The following is a 20647-nucleotide window of genomic DNA, read 5'->3' as shown; positions in this document are numbered from 1 at the left end:
AGTGAGAATCAGCATCTGCTTCTCTCTGCTTCCTGCCTGTGGCTGCCTCTCTTTCTCTCTCTCTCCTTCCTACCCGCGGACTGTGGCGCTCTCTCTCTATCTCTGTCTCTGTCTCTCTCTCTCTGTCTCTCTCTCTCTCTGTCTCTCTCTCTCTCTCTCTGTCTCTCTCTCTCTCTCTCTCTCTCTCTCTCTCTCTCTCTCTCTCTCTCTCTCTCTCTCTCTGCTTCCTGCCTATGGATACAACTTGCCCCAGCCCCTCCATCATACCGTTCCCACCATGATGTGTAACCTCAAGCAACAGAGCCTTTCTCCCAGGAAACGTGGGGACATTCTATCACAGCAGCAGGAAAGGTGACTAAAGCAAGTCCTTGACATGAAAGAGATCTCTGCTGAGGTGACACTGACATCAGTGTTATGAGGGTAGCTGAACTCAAGGGCTCCATCCCAAAAGACAGCAGGGACATCTCAGCTCTTTACAGATGCCCACTCTTTGATCCGGAACCCTGCCCATTCGTGACTTACAAATGGAGGCAGTGTATTAAGAAATTATTCGGCAGAAAGCTTAATTGTCGCCTACGGTTTCCAAAATGCTGTATCAACAGTTTTATTTATAATAGTTTCTAGAAACTAAATAAGAAAGGTTTGTGCAAAGGAAAATCATTATTATTATTTCAGAAAAAAAGGCATAACATGTTTGAATATTTTGAGCGTTTAGTAAATGAAGAATAACAAAAGGAATAAAATGCCATATTGTTCTTATACATGTACAGTGCTAAATATTTAGAACCCCAAAATGCCAAAATTACATCCAAAACTAACCTGAATTTTGTGACTAAGTCAAACTGAGTGCAGAGAGGCATCCTAAACCTCCCTGTTCATATGTTCCCTCCAGCATACCAGATACACTTCTGGGACATGGCTGGCAGCTGCTTTTTCTCAGGCCTTCAGAACCATGGGGTAGCCTTGCCTCCTGGGACGGCTGTGTGGATCACTGGTTAGGAGGGCATAGTCTTCAGAACCCAACAGTCTGGTCTTATCTCCCTAAATCCTGTTATATGACTGTGTACACGTGACTTAATCTTTCCGGCTGTTTCCTGCTTCTCATAGGCAGGGCTAAATAGTCCTCATCCCCCAGGGTCTCTGTCGAGAAAGCAGATAATGCAGCAGACAGAAGGACAGTGATAACACCTATGACGGAGGACAGTGATAATGCTCTACTTTTTCTCGCCCAGAACTCCTGTTCACTGGGTGGCACCACCTCCTCAAGGACAACAAGGAACTTTACAAAGAGCAAGTTTCAGAAATGCCAGCAGACTTGAGTTGAGGGAAGAATGGGGCCCTTGCTTTCATTTTCCAACTTGTGTCTGTCTGTCTGTCTCCTGCTCCCTCCACGTGAGTGTGTTTGTGCATGCATCTGTGCTTATGTGTGTATGATTGCATGCATGTGCAGCGTGTATGTATACGCTTGTGCGTATGGGTGTGCCAGTGCCTGTGTGCACATCTGTATTAAGGCCAGGGGTGAACAGTGGGTGTCTTTCACTATCACTTTCCACCTTATCCTTAGAAACAGGGACTCTCATTGAGCCTAGAGCTCACTGATTGGCTAGACTGACAGTCAGTGAGCTGAGGGTGAGGGGTACCTGCCTACCTCCATCTACCCTCCACCCCCAGTGCTAGGGTTACAGATAGGTACAACCATAGAGTGCTGAGAACCCTAGATCAGGCCCTGATGCTCACCTGGCAGGCACTCTACCAACCGAGGCAGCTCCCTAACCCCTCTCTTACCCTGTACCCCCACGCACTGGTTTTCTAGTACCCTCTCCCCTCCATGGACATCATATTAATAAGTCTGTGATTCTGGACAGTATAGGGTTTTTGTTACCAACCAGAAAACATCCTTCACAGTCCATGGAGTTCAGGAGGGTGTGCTGGTGTGTCTCTTCATATTTACTCTAAATTTACTTGATTCTAACTTAGGACTAGATAATATTAGAGAAAAGATAACCATCCTAGTAGGCAAACACGAATCCTGGATTTTGGGGTTTTTTTTTCCTTTTTTTTTTTTTTGTTGATTTTTATTGAGCTCTACATTTTTCTCTGCTCCCCTCCCTGCCTCTCCCTTCCCCTTCAGCCCTCCCCGAAGGTCCCCATGCTCCCAATTTACTCAGGAAGATCCTGGTTTTTAATTATGGTTTTTATTGTGTGCTGTGTTGTTAAAGCTGTGGGTGCTTCTTCGTCTCTCATTTCTGGCATCCTAGCTGTATTCCCGCATTCTAGCAGGAGGAGGCCAGGACCCACATTTCTATATGAATGACTTTGTAATTTGGGCGATAATAATCTGTCATGAAGTAAATCTGCAGCAGAAAATGGGTTCAGGTCAGAGGCTCTCCTGGAGTATAAAATGGGTCTCCAGAAGGACAAAGTCACTGAAGTCTACGCACGTATGATTCCATTGCGGAGAGCTTCTGCGGTGCCTGCTGGTGGTAATTGGCAGGCAAGGGCCGTCTTGTGACACTTCTCTATGACTGTGTCGCACAGGGTAATTAAGCCCACAAGCCCTGTGTACACTCTTCAAAGAAATAATAGAAAGGAAAGGTGGCGTGTTATCTTTGTAGCCCAAGTAACTGATGCCTCTCTGCCATTTCTCTGCTTCCCACATTTAGACAGCTTTGGGAATGATGCTGAGGAGTCAGAGTTTATCTAAATGACCTTCAAGCTTTGGGAATCACCATCATCATCATCATTTTGTTGTTGATTACATGTGAATCTGTTTGTAGGTATATGCACATGAGTGCAGGCGCCCTTGGAGACTGAAGTTACACGTGGTTATAAAAAGCCTAACATGGGTGCTAGGAACTGAACTTGGGTCCTCTGGAAGAGAAGCTGGTACCCTTAACTATTGGGGTATCTTTCCATCCCCACGCTTTTTAAAATTCTTAAACTAATGACATCCTGTATATGACTGTCACCATGCCATGCCCCCACCTAAGATCCTTGAAAACCATTTAAGCCCCGATCCATTTATTTGTCTGTTCAGGCTGGGTCAAGTAGTTTTTCTGTAACCATGTTCATCTTCTGTCTTCCATCATCACCACGTGCCAGGCACTGGGCTCGTCCAGGAGGGATGTCAGTTCCGCTCTGTCCCAGGGAGAAAAAAAAAACAAACAAAAAATAACATAGACAAGGTAAACTTCCGAGGCCAAATCCTGGCAGACTATAGGAGGGTGGGGGTAAGAGAGGGGCTCCCAGAGACCAAAATGAGTAGGCACAGCGTATGTCCCGCTAATGGAATTCATCTTACTCAAGCTATATAACTAAATTACATAATGGTAAATGCAGGGAAGTGCAATTTCAATATTGATCCAAAAAAAAATCCATTTGGAGGTCATTTGTGTTTTGATTCAATATCCAAACGTTTTCAGAAATGCATATTTTATAAGGACTTTACTTACATCATAACGTTTTATTGAAAAGTCTAAATGGCCATTTTCAGCCACATGTGTCCAAAGGTTTTGAAATTAGAAAATACAGTGTTCAGTTGGGAAGGGTGGGGTTCTGCTTGTCACCCACCACATACCATGATATCTCTACTTTAAGCCGCCCCTCAAGTCACATATACAGTCCATCGCTAAAGTGACACAGCCAAGAACAAGGTCCCTCAGCATTCCCACACTCAGTGTGTATGAACTCCGGTCCCATCCCAGGTGGCCTCTTGACATCCCTGCCCCCAGCCATTATCAGCACCTGCTGTTGTCCTGGCCCCTCCTCGGTGTGACTCCTGGTCACTATAGTGTTAGCCTGGTCCTTTGCACACTCACACTGGCCTCCTCTTTAGCCTTTCTCTTTCCCTTCTTCCCCTCAAAATCATCTCCATATCACTGTCAGAGTGGAGGAGCATCCCAAGGCTGCTGTCAGCTCAGGACACCACCATGTGTCATGGCTCCTGTTGCAGGGAACAAAAATAGTGGCATGTAGCAGACTGTAAGAGCCACTCCCAGCTGTCTGTCTCAGTGTGCACACATACACTCACACACACACACACTCACACACACACATGCGCGCGCACACACGCATGCACAAAAACACACGTGCGCGCGCGCGCGGGCGGGCACACACACACACACACACACACACACATGTGCACAAGTACGTACGTGTGCCCGAGTAGGAGCTGCATGTTCCACCACGGTCACTAAGCCCAGCCTGTTGTCCCTGCACACGGTGCCTTTCAGTATGTGGCCACTCCCATCTGGAATGTCCTTGGTATCTGCTTTTCTCCACATTCATTCAAAAGTAACTGATTCTTTCCCATCACCTCTCCCAATCCTCCTGGCTACCACCTCCGGGGCTAGCTGCAGGCTTGGAGGTAGTTCTCTGACCCCAGGCAGAGCTCTAGGTGTGTCTCTTACAGCTGTGGCCACTCTAAATCTATTCTTCCCAGAGAAGCTCATGCTGCCTTACCTCCAGGGTCCAGCACAATAATTTTTTTCTTATTTATTTATTTATTAAAGATTTCTGTCTCTTCCCCGCCACCGCCTCCCATTCCCCCTCTCCCTCGTCAGCCCAAAGAGCAATCAGGGTTCCCTGCCCTGTGGGAAGTCCAAGGACCACCCACCTCCATCCAGGTCTAGTAAGGTGAGCATCCAAACTGTCTAGGCTCCCACAAAGCCAGTACGTGCAGTAGGATCAAAAACCCATTGCCATTGTTCTTAAGTTCTCAGTAGTCCTCATTGTCCGCTATGTTCAGCGAGTCCGGTTTTATCCCAGGCTTTTTCAGACCCAGGCCAGCTGGCCTTGGTGAGTTCCCAATAGAACATCCCTATTGTCTCAGCACAGACATTAAGGGCCTCATTGAATAAATGGGACCTCCTGAGACTGAGAAGCTTCTGTAAAGCAAAGGACACTGTCACTAAGACAAAAAGGCAACCCACTGACTGGGAGAAGATCTTCACCAACCCCGCAACTGACAAAGGTCTGATCTCCATAATATATAAAGAACTCAAGAAACTAGACCATAAAAGGCTAATCAACCCAGCACAATAATTAGCAGCTAAATAAGAGTGTTACGTAGGTATCACTAATAACAGCGACGAAAATGGGAACCAGCAACGTCAGCTTCTGGCACAGTTAAGATGCATTTCGTTGTCTGGTGCCGAGGGGGAGAGAATGGCTTGTTAGGTCAGTTAATCTAATAAGCAGAGGACAGGAATGTTCTCATGAAATTATGCATCCACCTTCTGCTCCCATTTGCTGATGGAGAGCCATCTAATTTGATTTTCTCTTAGGGTAAAAGTACAAGATCGTTGCTGTCATATTTCTAATACAACCATTGTCCATCTGCCCCTCTTCATTTTCTCCAGGGACTTTTGACTTCGGGCCACGTTTAAAGCAGATAGACATCTTAGAACACGCCGATCTAGCACCTGCTTGGTTTCATCAAATGTACTGAGGAGGGGAGGTGGGATGTGAGTTACCCAGAGAGTCCTGGCATGAAGGGATGGCGCTGCTGTGCTGTCCTCAGGTTTACTCTTAGCATCTGTGTATTTATTCATCCCTTGTTCCACTCAGTGCACATTTCTCCACTGTTTATGTAGTACCTGTCACATGGGCTTAGCAGATAGCACTGGGCCAGCCTGGAAGGATGGTGGTACCACAAGGCACAAGAGCACTAACCGTGGGGCTCAGCAGTTAGGAGCATTTGTTGTTCTTCAGAAGGCCAGGGTTCTGTTCCCAGCACCCACACGTTACCTTACAACCTTTCACCGCTCCGCTTCCAGGGAATCTGATGGCATCCTTTGACATCTGCAGGCACACATGTGGTGCACAGGCATACACGTCATGATGTTTTGTTGGTGCTTTAACAAATAAAGCTTGCCTGAAGACCAGAGTGCAGAACTAGCCACACTAGCAAGCCACAGAGGCCAGGCAGTGGTAGCACGCACCTTTAATCCCAGCATTCAGGAGATAGAGGCAGGCGAATCTCTGTGAGTTCAAGGCCACCCTGGGCTACACAAGATTGAATCGGTCTAAAATAGAAACAGAGCTTACGCATTTGGGATCTTACACCTTTAATCCTAGCACTAGGGAGGTGAAGACAGTAAGAGATTTGGCTGGGCGGAGAGAGGAACTCAGAGCTGAGGATTCCTCAGGACAGAATTGCCCCTATGATCTGAGGATTCTGTAGAGTTAAAAAGTGGTGACTGACTGATCTGTGTCTCCGATCTTTCAGCATTAACCCCTATATCTGACTCTGAGTTTTTAATATTAAGATTAATTAGAATTCACGCTTTATCTGGCGCTCAACTTTTGGGGTACGAATTCACAAAAAAAGCCGCTTGCCTGTGGCTTTGCAGCCATCCTATTTCTATATCCCTCCTTTTTCTGTTCAGAGTAGATTTAATAATCTACCCTTATAGTCTATCGTTCAGAGAGAGAGAGAGAGAGAGAGAGAGAGAGACATGCAAGAAAAGCACTTGTACACATAAAATAAAAATACCTTTTTTAAAGTACAAGCTTGGGTGTGACTTTGCACGGGCTACCAGAACTCCCCTGTATCTCTGGCTTCGGAGTTGTTTTGTTTGTTTGTTTGTGTTTGTGTTTGTGTTTAAATTGAGATTAAAAGCAGTGTCTAGAGTTAGAGCTGAGTTTGGTGACACAGTGTCTGTTCTCTTAGAGCCTGTGCCAGGATCTGGAGTTCAAAGCCAGGCTGGACCGCTCTCAAGAGACAGAACACAAAGAAATGAACAATAGCAGACACGCCTACAGCTAGCTGCTAGAAAGGTTTACATGAGATGCCACAGGCAAAGCAGATGCCCGGCTCAAAGAAGGTGCTCAACGAATAGACACCAGTACAGGAAACCACAACCAACCAAAATGCAGAGTTGTGGAGCCAGTCCAGTGGATACATCTACAAAACACTCCCAGACCTAAGGCGTAGGCAACTGTGTGGGAGAGGGGGTGGAAGGACTGCAAGATCCAGAAAGGACCAGGGAGTTTGCTGTGAGATTGTGTCTCCTGGTAATGTCAGATGCTACACCCATGAAGTCTCAGCAACATGAATGCCCGACATGAACAGAATGAGGACGGCACCAATGAACACACCAAAGTGGAGGGGGGAGAGAAAAAAGAAATGTGGCCTCAACCCTGTGCAAGGAACTGTAGGTGACTGAGGAAAGCTGGGAGCAGGAGAGGTGGTCCTCCCCACGGAAGAGCACACCAAATGGTTGTCCAGGGCCAAACAACCAGCCCTGAATATATACATGCAAGGAACATTATATGGAATTAACATGTTATATTTAGGAATATATATGTATATGTATATACATACATACATACACTTAAACACATATATGCATGCAATAACTATTAGTGAAAAACAGAGACCATAAATTTGACAGAGAGGGGGGCGGGTATATAGGACGATTGGGAGGAAGGAAAAGGAAATGTTATAATTAAGTTATAATTTCAAAATATTTTTAAAAAGGAAGTACTCGGCAAATTCTTTACTAGCTCGGGAAGGAGAAGGCCATGTGCTATGTGGGCGGGCTGCACCATCAGGAACACAACGGTGAATGAACGTCCCCTATGGCTTACATTCTTGAGAGCAAAGAAAGGCAAAGTGTAAACAGATAAAATAAACCAAAGAGAAATGCTATACAGGAAACCAAAGGGCTCCCACAGTGGGTGACAGTGAAGGGGCTGCTTCAGATCCCACATCAGAGGAGAGGCCCCTGGGAAGGCAGCATTTACGCTAAGAAAGACGAAAAGAAGTCAGCCGCATGTCAAACCAGGCAAAGGACGTTCCAGGCACAGGCTATGGCAAATGCAAAAGCCCTTGGTGGAATGTTCTAGAGCAATCCAGGGACAAGTGTTGGGCAGAGGAAGTGTGAACCGGAGGAGATATTACTCCTTGTAGAAAGCAGGGTGGAGTTAGGAGGGGGCCACCCACCCAGGGCCTGCTTAGAGACCCACGACAGGAAAAAGCAGGCAGTGACACTTCAGAACACTCTGGAGCTCCAGGTGTGGATGTGGCCGTATTCTCTAGGACCTGAAAGACATTTCAAAGACAGTTAAAACTTCCAGCTGAAAAGAGAAAAGAACTTTGGGAGTGGGCTTATGTGACCCCCCCCCACTGTCACCAGGGAAGTCCTCCGAAATGTGTTTTTTAATACTCTGGAAGTGAACAAAACTCGGAGCTCAGGAAAATCCATGTATGGTTGTCAACTCTCTGTGACTTATATTTTGGTGTGCCCATCTAAAACACATCACAGCTCAGACCCACTGCAATGGCCTAGCTGACTTAAAACAGGCATGCATGTTTCCTGAATGTATTGAAATACATGTAAAACGGGGATATTGCCCTCCATTCTGAGCTTGGCTGGAAGAGCCTTAAGACAATGAGTTTGGAAAGCGAGTCCTCTCGTCTATGACATACCCAGCATTCCGCCTCCCTAAATCGGGATACTTATCCGGATGCTGGCTGCAAACTCAGCCGGAACCGGCTCAAACTGAAGAGGGACTTACTGGAGTGCAGAGATGTTCACCCACGCCGCTGAACATCTCCCTTCTTCCCCCCATCACTGCGGGATGACAGGTTTGTCTACTTCCAGCGTCCCCTCCAAGTGGACACCAGGCTGGAGGCAACTCTGCAGCCACACCCTGAGTCTTAAGAATGTGAGGAAAAGCTTCATCTACAGAAGTTCCACTGCCCCACTTCCTATAAAAGAGATCTGTGATTGGCTGGGCTTGGGTCACGTGTTCGCCTCTTGCCCCCACCCCTCCACTGCTCCTGCCACGACTCAGAATTTGAAGCCACTCTGGGCTCTGTTGCCCCAACAGATGAAATCAGATTCTGTTTAGGGCTCTTTCTTACGCTGTATACAGACTAGCTTCCCGTCCAGATCTTCAGGTAGCCTGCCGTGGCCACCCCCAGCCTAGGAGTGCCTCCGCCCCTACCCACTCTGATGTGCTTCGGCCTTCTTCTCTCTTTTTTGACACATTGGTGTCCAGTTCCCTCCACAGAGCCTTCTTGATGCTCTGCCTACTGCGCACTGGTTCACCGGGATACAGCTCTCCTACTCTGAGACAGTCCTCGCTATCACCTGCCGGGGCTGAAGCATCCTCAAGAGCCGAGACTGGTCGAATTACCTCTGTGACCCAGCAGCTAAAAACAGCACATAGTCGGTATACAGGAAACTTCCTGCATTGCGTTGAGCAGGGTGAAACAGGGCACACCATCTCAGGCCGCAAAATCATTTAAAGCCAGCTAGCCTGTGTTCTGGCCTCAGTGAAGACCGGGCGACTGTCGTGGTTTTAGTTGGGACACAAGGAAGGGGCTTTCCTGAATTTAGCTTCTCTTGGAAATTCGGGATTTCAGTATGTCAATTTTTTTTTTTAGTTCTCACCTACATCACTTTTAACATTTAATCATCTCTTTAACCTCCGCTGTGACATTTCTGTATTGATAGTTAGCTTCTCTCACCTGTGAGGAAAACTATGGCTCCAAATCAGTTTTCCTAGAAGTGGTTTTGCTACTGATTGCAGTTTGTGGAGCAACGTGACCTCTGGGGGTAGGTTTTCTCAACTTGGAAATATGTCTGCACAACCGTTTTAAAGTGTGGTATGTGGGGAGAGGGGGTAATGGTGTGGAGAAGGTATGATGTGTGTGTCAGGGGGGGAAGGGTGTCCATCCAGGTACGTGGTGACTGCTAAGCTGTGTGCCTGAGAGGAATGGGATCAGAGGTGTGAAGGGGACCCTATGGGTCCCACATGGGCAACTCTTCAAACATGTGTTGCAGACTGTCCTCTACTTGGATTCCCTCCAGCGTCTCCCTGGAAACCTGAATAGGTGGAGCCCATTGGGACCCAGCCCTGAGATGCTCATAGCGGTGTAGCTCAAGCAATACCAGACTCATCTTTCCGTGTCCTTTCTGTTTCCACAGGGGACTCATTGCCAAGGGCTTCATGGAGACCCATTATCTGCAAGATGGCACTGACGTCTCCTCCACTCGAAACTACACCGTGAGTCCTAAACTTTGGGCCAGCAGAGCTCTGGACATGGAGTCTGTGCTGACACTTTGTAGCTGAGCTAATCACATCCCCTAGGTTCTTAATTTAGGCCCCAAGAATCCCTGGAGAAGCCAGGCCTACATCTCAAATTCCAGTTTGCTGAGGCAGGAGGACCACTGAGGTTAAAGTCTAGTATAGGCTATAGAGTGAATTCCAGGACAGCCTGGGCTACAAAAGGAGACCTCCCCCTCCAAAAACAACAACAACAACAAAACAAAAAACAAACAAAAACAAAAAACAGCTTTTTAAGAAAGATTTTTTTGCCAGATGTGGTAGCAATGACTTTCAGTTCCAGCACTTTGGTAGGCAGATGCTCACAGGTCTCCATGAGTTCAAGCCCAGCTATGAACATATCCAGAGCTACACAGTGAGCCTCTGACAAAATGAGAAATTGGAAGAGAAGGGGGAGGAGGGAGAAGAGGGGAAGAGGAAGATGAAGAGGAGGAGGATGGTGAAGTTGTTTTTATATTAGAAAGCTTGGCCAGGGTTGGAGGTGGATTGGAAAGCCATCCTGCAAGGCTGAGCTTGCTGCCTCACGAAGAGATGTAAAGGAGAAGTGTCTGTGCTGAGCCAACTTTGAAAAAGCGCATGACCCTCTGCTGAGCCACCACACTCCTAGTCAGCTTTTCTACTATTTGAACTTTTAAAATATTTAGAGTATGTGTCTATGCGCCTTGTGTGTGTGCGCGCGTGCACGCACGTGCGCATGTAGTGGTCAAGAAACAATTTGTGGTAATCAGTTCTATTCTATCATTTGGATCCTGGAGAGTGAACTTGTCATCAAGGTGGCAGAAAGCACCTTTACCCACTGAGCCATCTCAGGAGACTGATGTTTGAGCTTTTATAGATAGCTTTGACCCAAGCTCATGGTGTGTCCCTTTGACAGACTCTGTGTACCTGTGTGCATGTGACTTTGTTTTTTTTAAGTGAGCCGGTAGAGTAGCCCTTTCCCTGGGAGCCCCTCGTTCTCTGCGATAGGCCTCCAGCGTTCTGCCCCTACCATCTTTGGGACTTGGTTCTTAGGAGTGGATGATTCATGATCTGGGAACATGGTTCTACCACAGCTCTCCAAACCCTGAGAAGACACATAGAAATCCAAAACAAAAGCTAATCACCTCCAAGGTTTTGTGAAAATTTCAAGCTTTATTCAGGAAAATCAGTCCAAGGGACGTTAGCTGGCTGTAGTGACTCACACTTGGGGCACAAGAAAATGACAGCAAGTCGAAGGCCAGCCTGGGCTATGTCGTGAGTTCCAGACTAGCCTGGGCTATAGTGAGACACTCTCTGATAACAAAATGATATGTGGGGTGGGGATAGCTAGAGCTTTGGCTACTGAGTTTGGGTCATGTGACCCCCAAAAGACTACGCAGGACCCAGAGTGGGGAGCAGGAGAGATAGGATGAATGAATATAAATGAGAATGGATATAAATGCCAGGTGCTAGAGGCAGAGAAGAGAGAGCTGGAGTCTGCGATTAGAATCTCACAAGAGTTGGCTTCCCTGTGTGGAAGACAACAGAACTCTCCCAGCCCTAAGGAAACAGGAAAGAACTGTCTGCCATGTGTCATGAATTGAAAGATTTCACACACACACACACACACACACACACACACACACACACATACACACACATGACACACACAAAAGAGAAGAAAGATTGGGATCCACACAACCTTTTGCATGTGTTATGTGCTTTGGAGATGTATTGGCCCATCTCCAGACTCTGAATATCACTATAAGGCTGGAGTTTCCATCAAAACCTTGACCTCAAAGCCACTCCCAAGTCAGGGAAGTCTGCTGGAGCCCAGGCTGCAGCCTATGCTGAAATGCCCCATAGGGGAGTTTCTACAGCCCAGATGTATGAGATGACCATACAAAGTGAAAAAAAGGAGAAAAAATATTAGTAAGTTGCTCCCCAAGGCAAAAAAAAATCACAAGTCAGACAATGGGCAAAGGTACTGTGAAGGAGCACCCCTGGACAGAAGGAGAGAAAGAAATTAGCCCTTCCCAAAACAGGTGGAGGAAAAGCCAGAAGAGAAGGTTTTCAGAACAGAATAGAGCTAATGGGAATTCCAGTGAAATCTATTTTCCAGTATAGGGAAAGAAGTGTAACGGTGGTGCTCAGAGTGTAACAACGGTGGTGCTCCAGGTTGAAGAAAGATACGGATCTTGATAAACTCCCACCAGTCCCAGGAGAAAGAGCAGAAATATTCCAGTTTGATTTACAGAGAACCTGCAGGACGTCAAAGAGGATGTCTTTAAGCCGCCTGAGACAAAGAAGTTTGTTTGTAGCAAATGAAGACAACTGAACCAACAATAGATTTCTCATCAGCAACAATGGAGTTAAAACTGCAGGGACTGGGGCAGTAGCTGCCACCCTCAGTCCCTGCTGCAATGACTTTACAGAACCAAGAAGGTAACAGCCAACGATGCGAGAAATTACTATTCCCACAGCATACCAAAGGCTTCCCAGGCAAGAGCGACCTGCACAGAAGAGCTGGGCGAGAAGTAGATTGAACACGAGAGTAAGATGTCAGAGGCAATAGCAAGCAAAACAATTGCACCAAGTAAATCTACTTAACAGTTTTCACAGGAGTGACTGTGTTTGGGTGTTCTCAAACAAGACAGAGGAAGACTTGAAACAGTTTAAGAGTTTGTCTTGCACTAAAAATAATAGGCATGCTGGTTAACTTTGCTACATAAAGGATGAGGCACCTTTAAAACCAGAGAAATAGAGCACATCCTTCCAAATAACAGGCTATGTGTGGAAATCTTGTTTCAACCCAGTTCAGGGCAGGATAAAGGAAAAGGATTGAAAAAGAAAGAGATAAATATAAAACAGACGGGAACAAAAGATCAAAATAAGATAACACATGAATCTCACTGTATGAAAATAGGTTGAATAAACTTGTCAAGGCCAAGACCCCCTATATATAAATAAATAAAGCTCAATCAATATCAATAATTAAAGCTGTTGTTGTGCTGACATCAGACAAGCTAGTGAAGTAGAAAGTGAGGGAAGGAGAAAGGGAGAGAGAGAGAGAGGCATTAGTGATCAAGCGGTCATTATATAATGATAAAAGGAACACGTCAAACGGGCTGTGAGAGCCTGTGGGATAGCTCGGTTGAGTAAAGGGTTCTGTATCCAAGACTAATGACTTCACTTTGATCCATAGAAGTCACATGGTAGGAGGAGAGAAATGATTCCCTTGGGCTCTTCTCTGGCCTCTACATATATGTAGTGTGCACACACACACATACACCACACATACACACCATACACACATCACATACACACACACCACACAAACATGCATACACATATCACACACACATGCACACACACACCACAGACACATACCACAACATGCATCACATACAATATACACATGCATACACATACACCACACACACACCACTCATACCACATACACACACCATACATACCACATATACATGTGACACACACATGTACACATAAAGACACAAGTATTAAAAAAGCAAAAGGCTACTGAAAATGTACAAATGCTATTCTATCAGAGCATTCTCAACATATATTTTAAATATATGTGCTATTCTATCAGAACATTCTCAACATATATTTAAAAGTTTGAAAAAGACTATGACTTTTCCATCTAAAGATTTACCTACATTTAATGCTCTAGCCCAACTCCTAGTCACAGGGTTTCTTACAAATCTAAAAGTATCCATCCACAATCAGGGCTGAGAGGTCTAATGCTTCCTTTTAGATCTCAGTTTGATCATTTATAAGCAAGCCCTCTGCAAGCCAACATAACTCTAAACTTCACAATTTCTCCCCAAGAGGAAATTCTCCAGAAATGAAGTTGACACAACTTAATCCATCAAGCAAGACACTGAAAATCTCCTAGATCAGCCACAGCCCACGGGAGGGGATATGTGTATGCTGGAAATGAGGATTTGAAAAATGAGCAGAAACTTATGAAAAGGGACACAAAAAAATTAAGAAAGGGGATCGGTTTACCCAAAATCTGTCCATTTGAAAAAAAAATAAAGTAACATTAACAAAATGAGTGAGAGAAAACTTTGAAGATACACTTTTACACAGAGAATTTTTCAATCACAGTAAAGATATGAACAATATTGACCATTTATCTTAAAAATGCAAATTCTCGGGAGCTCAGTGGCTAAGAGTGGTTGTTGTGCTTGCAGAGGAATCAGGTTCTACTTCCATTATCCATACATGGCTAACAACCATCTGTAACTCCACTTCCAGGAAGCTCTGGTGCCCCCTTCTGGCTTCTGCGTGCATTGCATGCATGGTGTGCACAGACATACATACACACACACACACACACACACACACAACGATTCACATAAAAACATTAAAAGAATGAAAAATAAAATTATTAGCATTAGTTAAGGTAAAAGAAAAATATATTCAGAAATCAAATAAAGAATGGTTTGTTTGTTTTTTTTTTTTTAAGCTGGCCATAGTGGCATATGTCAGTAATCTCAGCATTTAAGAGGTGGTAGCTAGAGGTGAGATTTCTAGGCCAGCCTAGGCCACATAGATTCCAGCCTGGAGTACATGAGACCCTGTCTCAAAACAACCAAACCAAAATTATAGTGCTTTTTAATGTCTACCGACAAAAGTGGCATCGGGCTCAAATGATTTTGACAAGTGAGTCTGCCGTACCTATAAGGGATAAATGATCCTGAGACTATTAGACAATTTGGACAAGAAGAAGTGTCACCAAAATATATAAAAGGCATTTATTTGTGAAGTGGGTCTCATAGGCCAGTGTTGACTAGGAACATGACTGTAAACATCCTGATTAAGTCATCTCTCAGTCCTACCTAGCACACAGTTTTCAGCCTCCTTTCGAGGGATGCAAGGGTAGCTCAACATTTATAATTCTAACAGTGTAGTTGATTACATTAGTAGCTGCAGGTTGCGAGTACTGTATTTCTCTGCTCTTGTAGTCTCTACTCTCTCCATTAAATTTCTCTCTCGGCTTAATGAGTACGAATGTTTCTGATAGTCCTGTCTGCTTTCATAGAGCCTTACGTGGCCTCTTGTGTATAGCAGTTTTCAAGACATGACTCACCTGATCAATACAGTGTCCGCATCCCCAAATCCTCTCATTCATTGGGTTGGGGTTGAATACTGTTGAATAAAATATGATCATCAGCACATAAACACTACCAGTTACTATGTTAGTCTAACCAGCAGAATTAGACTAAAGCACGTTAGCGATTGCCGGCTTTATTTCTACAGATTAGACTAAAAAGTCTAGGCATTTAAAAACACGTACAAATGAGACTTCGAAGACATTTATTACAATAAAGTACAAATTACTATTTAGCATTAACTTTTGAAGGCTGGTTCTAAGTAAGAGAGGGATATTTGTTACGTTTTCACAAATGACTAAAGACCAGCAGGGATGTCTGAGTCCTTTTTAATGATAAAGAGTTGTGGACTCATTTGGACATTGAGAATTTGGGAGTCACAGAAGATGCTTACATGGTCCAGGACTGTGCCTTCCAAAGGGACTTGGAGATGAAATGAGAAATGGCGGTAGATGGACAACAAGACCTGCTTGGATAGGGGTTGCTGTTGATGGAGGTTTTCCTGGTAGAAACTGGCATAGAGGCCGGGCGGTGGTGGCGCACGCCTTTAATCCCAGCACTTGGGAGGCAGAGGCAGGTGGATCTCTTGTGAGTTCGAGACTAGCCTGGTCTACAGGAGCTAGTTCCAGGACAGGCTCCAAAACCACAGAGAAACCCTGTCTCGAAAAAACAAAAAAAAAAAAAAAAAAGAAAAAAAGAAACTGGCATATAATGACAAAAGGGACAGAGGACGGAGGAGCCAAAGGCTATTTGGTGAAGAACATTGTAGTCAATGGAGTTTTCCTATCCACATGGTCACAGACGGACAATGGGGACTTCCCTGCCACCATTAGAAACAGTTCATGGTTAGAAGGAAGAGGCAGAGAGAGCAACAAGCCCTAAGTTTGTTTGCGTTGGATCTAAATGGGGCAGGAGGCAAAGCAGCAGTAGACAGTTGGACAGAGGTGTGTACAACAGGAAAAAGATCAGAGGCAGGACCTGAGGGTTAGCCTCATATAGAAGCATGGTGCTTGAGTTGCAATGAGCTAAGCCTACCATTTACATGTCCGTCCATCTGTCTATCTTATTTAAAATATGTTTCAAACATACCCCCTGAGCTATTTCCACACGATAAACGGTTATCCCCAAGGAGAAACAGCAAAGGAGGAGCCTAGAAAAGCTGCTCCTCCAACTTCACAATGATGAAGGCTGCTCTTCCAATATGTATTGATCTGGAGTATGTAGGGCGCCTGTCCAGGTGTGGCTCTATGCTCTGTTTCCATCTCCCATACTAATCTCACACACAGAGAGACATGCCTACTAGGAAGGAAGAATAGGTAAGAGGAAAAAAATGTACAAATCTTGTACTAGCGGGTTCAACAGCTGCCAGTTCCAATATGGACTTGGATCACAAAGCTAAAGGCTTCAAATCCAGACCTCCTAGAAAATATCTGGGATGGAAGGTTCCAGAACTTTAATAGTCATCACCTCCATTAGGGGCTTTGTGTTTCTCTGCATTTTTATTGGTGTGTTTGTTCCATTCCTTCTCACTTTCCCAGGAGGCAATGGGGTGGAAAGGTCCTTCCCCAGGGTGAGTCCAAGGGCTGGAAAGGGATGAGGATGTAAAAATCACTAGATGCTTCACTTCTGCCCGGACCAGTGTCCTTCTATAATAGACCAGAGGCCTTTTTCAAAAGCTGATGCTGCAGATTAATCTTCGGCTGACTGGATGAATCTATCTTTAATAGATAAATGGGTTACTCACCCCTCTCAGGCCCCCAGGAACAACAACACACTGATTTTCCTAATTAGAAAAGAATATCTCACCTGGTGGCGGTGCGTGTCTTTAACCCCAGCACTTGGGAAGCAGAGGCAGGAGGATCTCTGTGAGTTTGCGGCCAGCCTGGTCTACAAGAGCTAGTTCCAAGATAGGCTCCAAAGCTACAGAGAAACCCTGTCTTGAAAAACCAAAGAAAGAAAGAAAAAGAAGAAAAAGAAAAGGATATCTCCCTTCTCACCCATCAGTCTTCATCTTCCCCGGTTTCTTGATGCATTTGTTTTACATTTCTCAATACCATGAACAAAAAAACAAGGAAGGATGGATCTGTTTGAGTCATGGTTTGCAGATACAGTCCGCCATGGCCCAAAGACAGCAGCATCAGGAACGTGATGGGAGCGTGTGACTAAAACCCCTCACCTCTCTATAGCTTTGCACAACCAGAGGGAGAGATCCTGCACAAGTGGGGCCAGCCATCGCCTCTAAGCCCCACCCCCTCGTGGCTCACTGCCTCCTAAAGGTTCCACAGCCTTCTGGAAAAAACATTACCAGCTGGGGCAGCACAAGTGTTCAAACATGTGTGGGAAGGTTTTCATTCAAATGCTAGACCTCAGATCGTACCAGTCAAGGCACTGGCCATGCTATGGCGGACATATGGAATCAAAGAGAGCTGCTTCCCTGTATAGAGCCCCAGCCTGGCAGCTGGGCCTTATATGGTTATCGGTGAGGACTCAGATGCAGCCTTGGAAGTTTGATTCTTGTTGACTCAGACAGGAAAACAAAGGGAAATTTGCTGACTCGTCTCTTTGCCCCTTATAATCAGCCCTCAATGGGTCAGCCTGAATTGAAGCTTCCATGTGGAGTGAGAACCACTTGGCTGGGGTGCTTTTGTTGTTTTTAATATAACAACAATTAGGGTAAGCTGCTTGACTCGGAGCGGTGGCTGAGTTTAACTCTGGAATCAATCTCCTATGTCTCCTCTCCAAAATGAAGTATTTGACTTTGTTCTTTGCTGGCTACATCTAAGGAAGAATTATCTTTTATACTGTCACTTCTAATAAGGCCTGTGGGTGACCATAGGCATGCCATGTGGGCTGTTCGCATTCCCTCAGAAGCCCTGGGGAGATTGGAGTAGCCGGCCAGCGCTCCCAGTGCCTGCGGCGTTTGTAGAAAAGCATCTGTCTGTTGCACACATGTTAACTGGACAACTACTAGAGCCAAACACTATGCCCACCGCAGAGCATACAGCAGGGATGAAATACAGGTGAGAAGACCCCTGGAAAGAAAGGGAGAGATTGGCATGAGTCCAAAAACTGTATCTGTGCTGAGTGTCCTGAAGGAAAGGCCAAGAGGACCTGATTTGTCTGAAGGGTCAAGGAAGACTGCCTGGAGGAAAGATCATGTGGACCACAATTTGAAGCTGGAGGAGGCGTGCACCCAGGGTCAGGAGAAGGAGATCGTTCCAGGGTACTGCCACAGAGTTTTCTCGGGGATGGGACATGTGCAAAAGGTGACAAAAGTCAGAGTGACTTGGAGACCAAAGCTGTGATAGAAGAATGTTGGAAGTCATTGAAATGTCCCTTTAAGGTGTGTCATGAGTATGTTGGGGGCGCTGAGGGCGTGAAAGAGGCTAGTGCTGGACAAAGCAAGCGGTTCTCCTGGATAAGCCGAAAGTCAGGTAGATAGTTCTGCTGTAAAGGCCAGGTATATAGAGATGAAGAGATGGCAGGAAGTCTGGACATTCATAGGAGATCTGCTCTAAAAGATGCCATGTGTCAAATATGTTCTCAGTCAGGGAAAAAAACTATAGAAGTCATTGCTGAGAAACGTCAGGTAGGACCAGCCAATGTTAGCTTAGGCTGGACCATCAAGGAAGTGATGGAATGCAGTATCTTGATGAAAAACAGTGTTTGGGAGGCATCCTATCCATTTCCATGGCAACTATTTCCTGTGAAATACAAGTGGAATCTCAACATTTGCTTTGGATTAGTCTATTGGGCCCATGGGACATAGGGCATCATCTACTATCCACTGTAGCTCGAGGGTTTCTGAGAAGAAAGGATAATACTGCCAGAGAGAAGAACGTCAGAGAGGGTTCACAGGTCATACATATACCAGGTGAGCAAACACATCATCATGTTCTAGAGACAGTCGGATGGACATCATCTTCCACACTCTGTGATCCATACATGGCTATCTTCCAACAATTCTGGTTGCCCTTATCTCTGGTAGCTGTTCTGTTCTCTCCCCAGTGAAAGTCTTTAGCACTAACCCACCCCCCAGTCTTGTCAACAAGGTGCAAACCCAGACATGAAGAGTACTGAGTGAGAAAGCAGAAGCATCTCTAGAGGGTCCCGAGTGTGAGACTGTGGGGTCCATCCTAGCCTGGCTCAGTGAGGTCTCAGCATCCTGGTGATGCTGCACAATGGAAGAGGACACAGCCCTGTCCTGAGGACACATACAGGCTGGCCACAAGTGATGAAATATGCCTAGGGCAAGGACATTGTGAGCAATGGAGTTGCCAATGCCATGCACAGGCTGTGGTGGCCTTCCTCCTCTGAAGGCATCCCCATTCATGGGAACTCTTGGAGATGGGCCTTCAGACGCAGTAGCTGTAGACCTTAGGAAAGCAGTCATGCTGTCCCTGTGAGTGGGTTTAAATCCCAGCTAGGCTGGAGTGCTCCACCAGACATGCCGTGTGGAGGTGAAGCAGCAGACATCAAGCCTACACATAGTCAGGTCTTTGGGAAAGTCAGTCAGTCACCATGGTGACAGTCCGAACAGTCCTTTGCCATGCTGTGCCCTGGGTCCCTTCTCTCTAGCAGGTCATTTTCTCTCACCCTCCTCCCTTCATTTATTCCCTAAAAACATGCTGAGCATGGGGAAACCATTGGTGAGAAAGAAGGTACAGTGTAGTTGACTGAAGTGCATGCTTATTTTGGTACTCGCGAAAATGACTTCCATCTTACAGAATATTTTCCCTTGCTATATTTCTTGGGTGTCTAAAACCCTGAGCAATTAAGAGCCATCCATTTTACAGATTAAACACTGAGTCTCAACCCACAACTCACAACCACGGTTGATCTCCAAGGCATCATGAGCAGAGCAACACATGGTTTCTGGGCTTGACTTGTCAGAAGGTCACAAAGAGCACAAGTGTGATTTCCTCAACCTCTTGTGTAGAACCCAGCATGGCCAAGTAACTGCAGTAGCCCCTGGGGTTCGGCCTGTGCAGTCAGTCACCAGACATGGTTTTCGTTAGAGCTAGGGAGCAGAGATAGCCCTGGGAGGATGGGTGTACCCACTGTCTTCTCAACAATCCCACCCTGTGTATACACACTCAGGGGCTAAGCATGGGGCAGACAGCACTGCCAACACATAGGCTGCAAAGCCACCGTTCCCTTTGCTTGAAGCACGTGCTCTTATTGGAGCTTGATATTCTGTCCGAGAGAATAAAAGCCTGGCCTGATGAAATGTAGACTGGCCTCTCTCCTCCTCCTCCTCCTCCTCCTCCTCCTCCTCCTCCTCCTCCTCCTCCTCCTCCTCCTCTTCTTCTTCTTCTTCTTCTCTCTCTCTCTCTTTCTCTCTCTCTCTCCCTCCCTCCCTCCCTCCCTCCCTCTCTCTCATCTGTAGATTTTTCTCTACCTTTGGAAGTGACCCTTTTATCCTATGATCCCATGAGTGATGTCATTGTCATGATGAAGCCCTGCAG

At 45.8% G+C, this 20647-nt stretch overlaps 1 protein-coding gene across 1 annotated transcript in view; it reads left to right on the top strand.

Moving 5' to 3' along the window:
• The window catches only part of Adam12 (ADAM metallopeptidase domain 12), a 306281-nt gene that overhangs the window by 176495 nt on the left and 109139 nt on the right, over positions 1-20647 (top strand). The window contains exon 4 of the mRNA XM_075972576.1: positions 9942-10020. Within this exon, the coding sequence (XP_075828691.1) occupies positions 9942-10020 (79 nt within the window). The remainder of the gene's footprint in view (positions 1-9941; positions 10021-20647) is intronic.

The sequence above is a fragment of the Microtus pennsylvanicus genome, chromosome 5, assembly GCF_037038515.1.
Source record: "Microtus pennsylvanicus isolate mMicPen1 chromosome 5, mMicPen1.hap1, whole genome shotgun sequence".
Taxonomy (NCBI): Eukaryota; Metazoa; Chordata; class Mammalia; order Rodentia; family Cricetidae; genus Microtus; species Microtus pennsylvanicus.
Note: the sequence above shows the minus strand (reverse complement) of the source record. Positions and strands in the feature narration are given on the sequence as shown.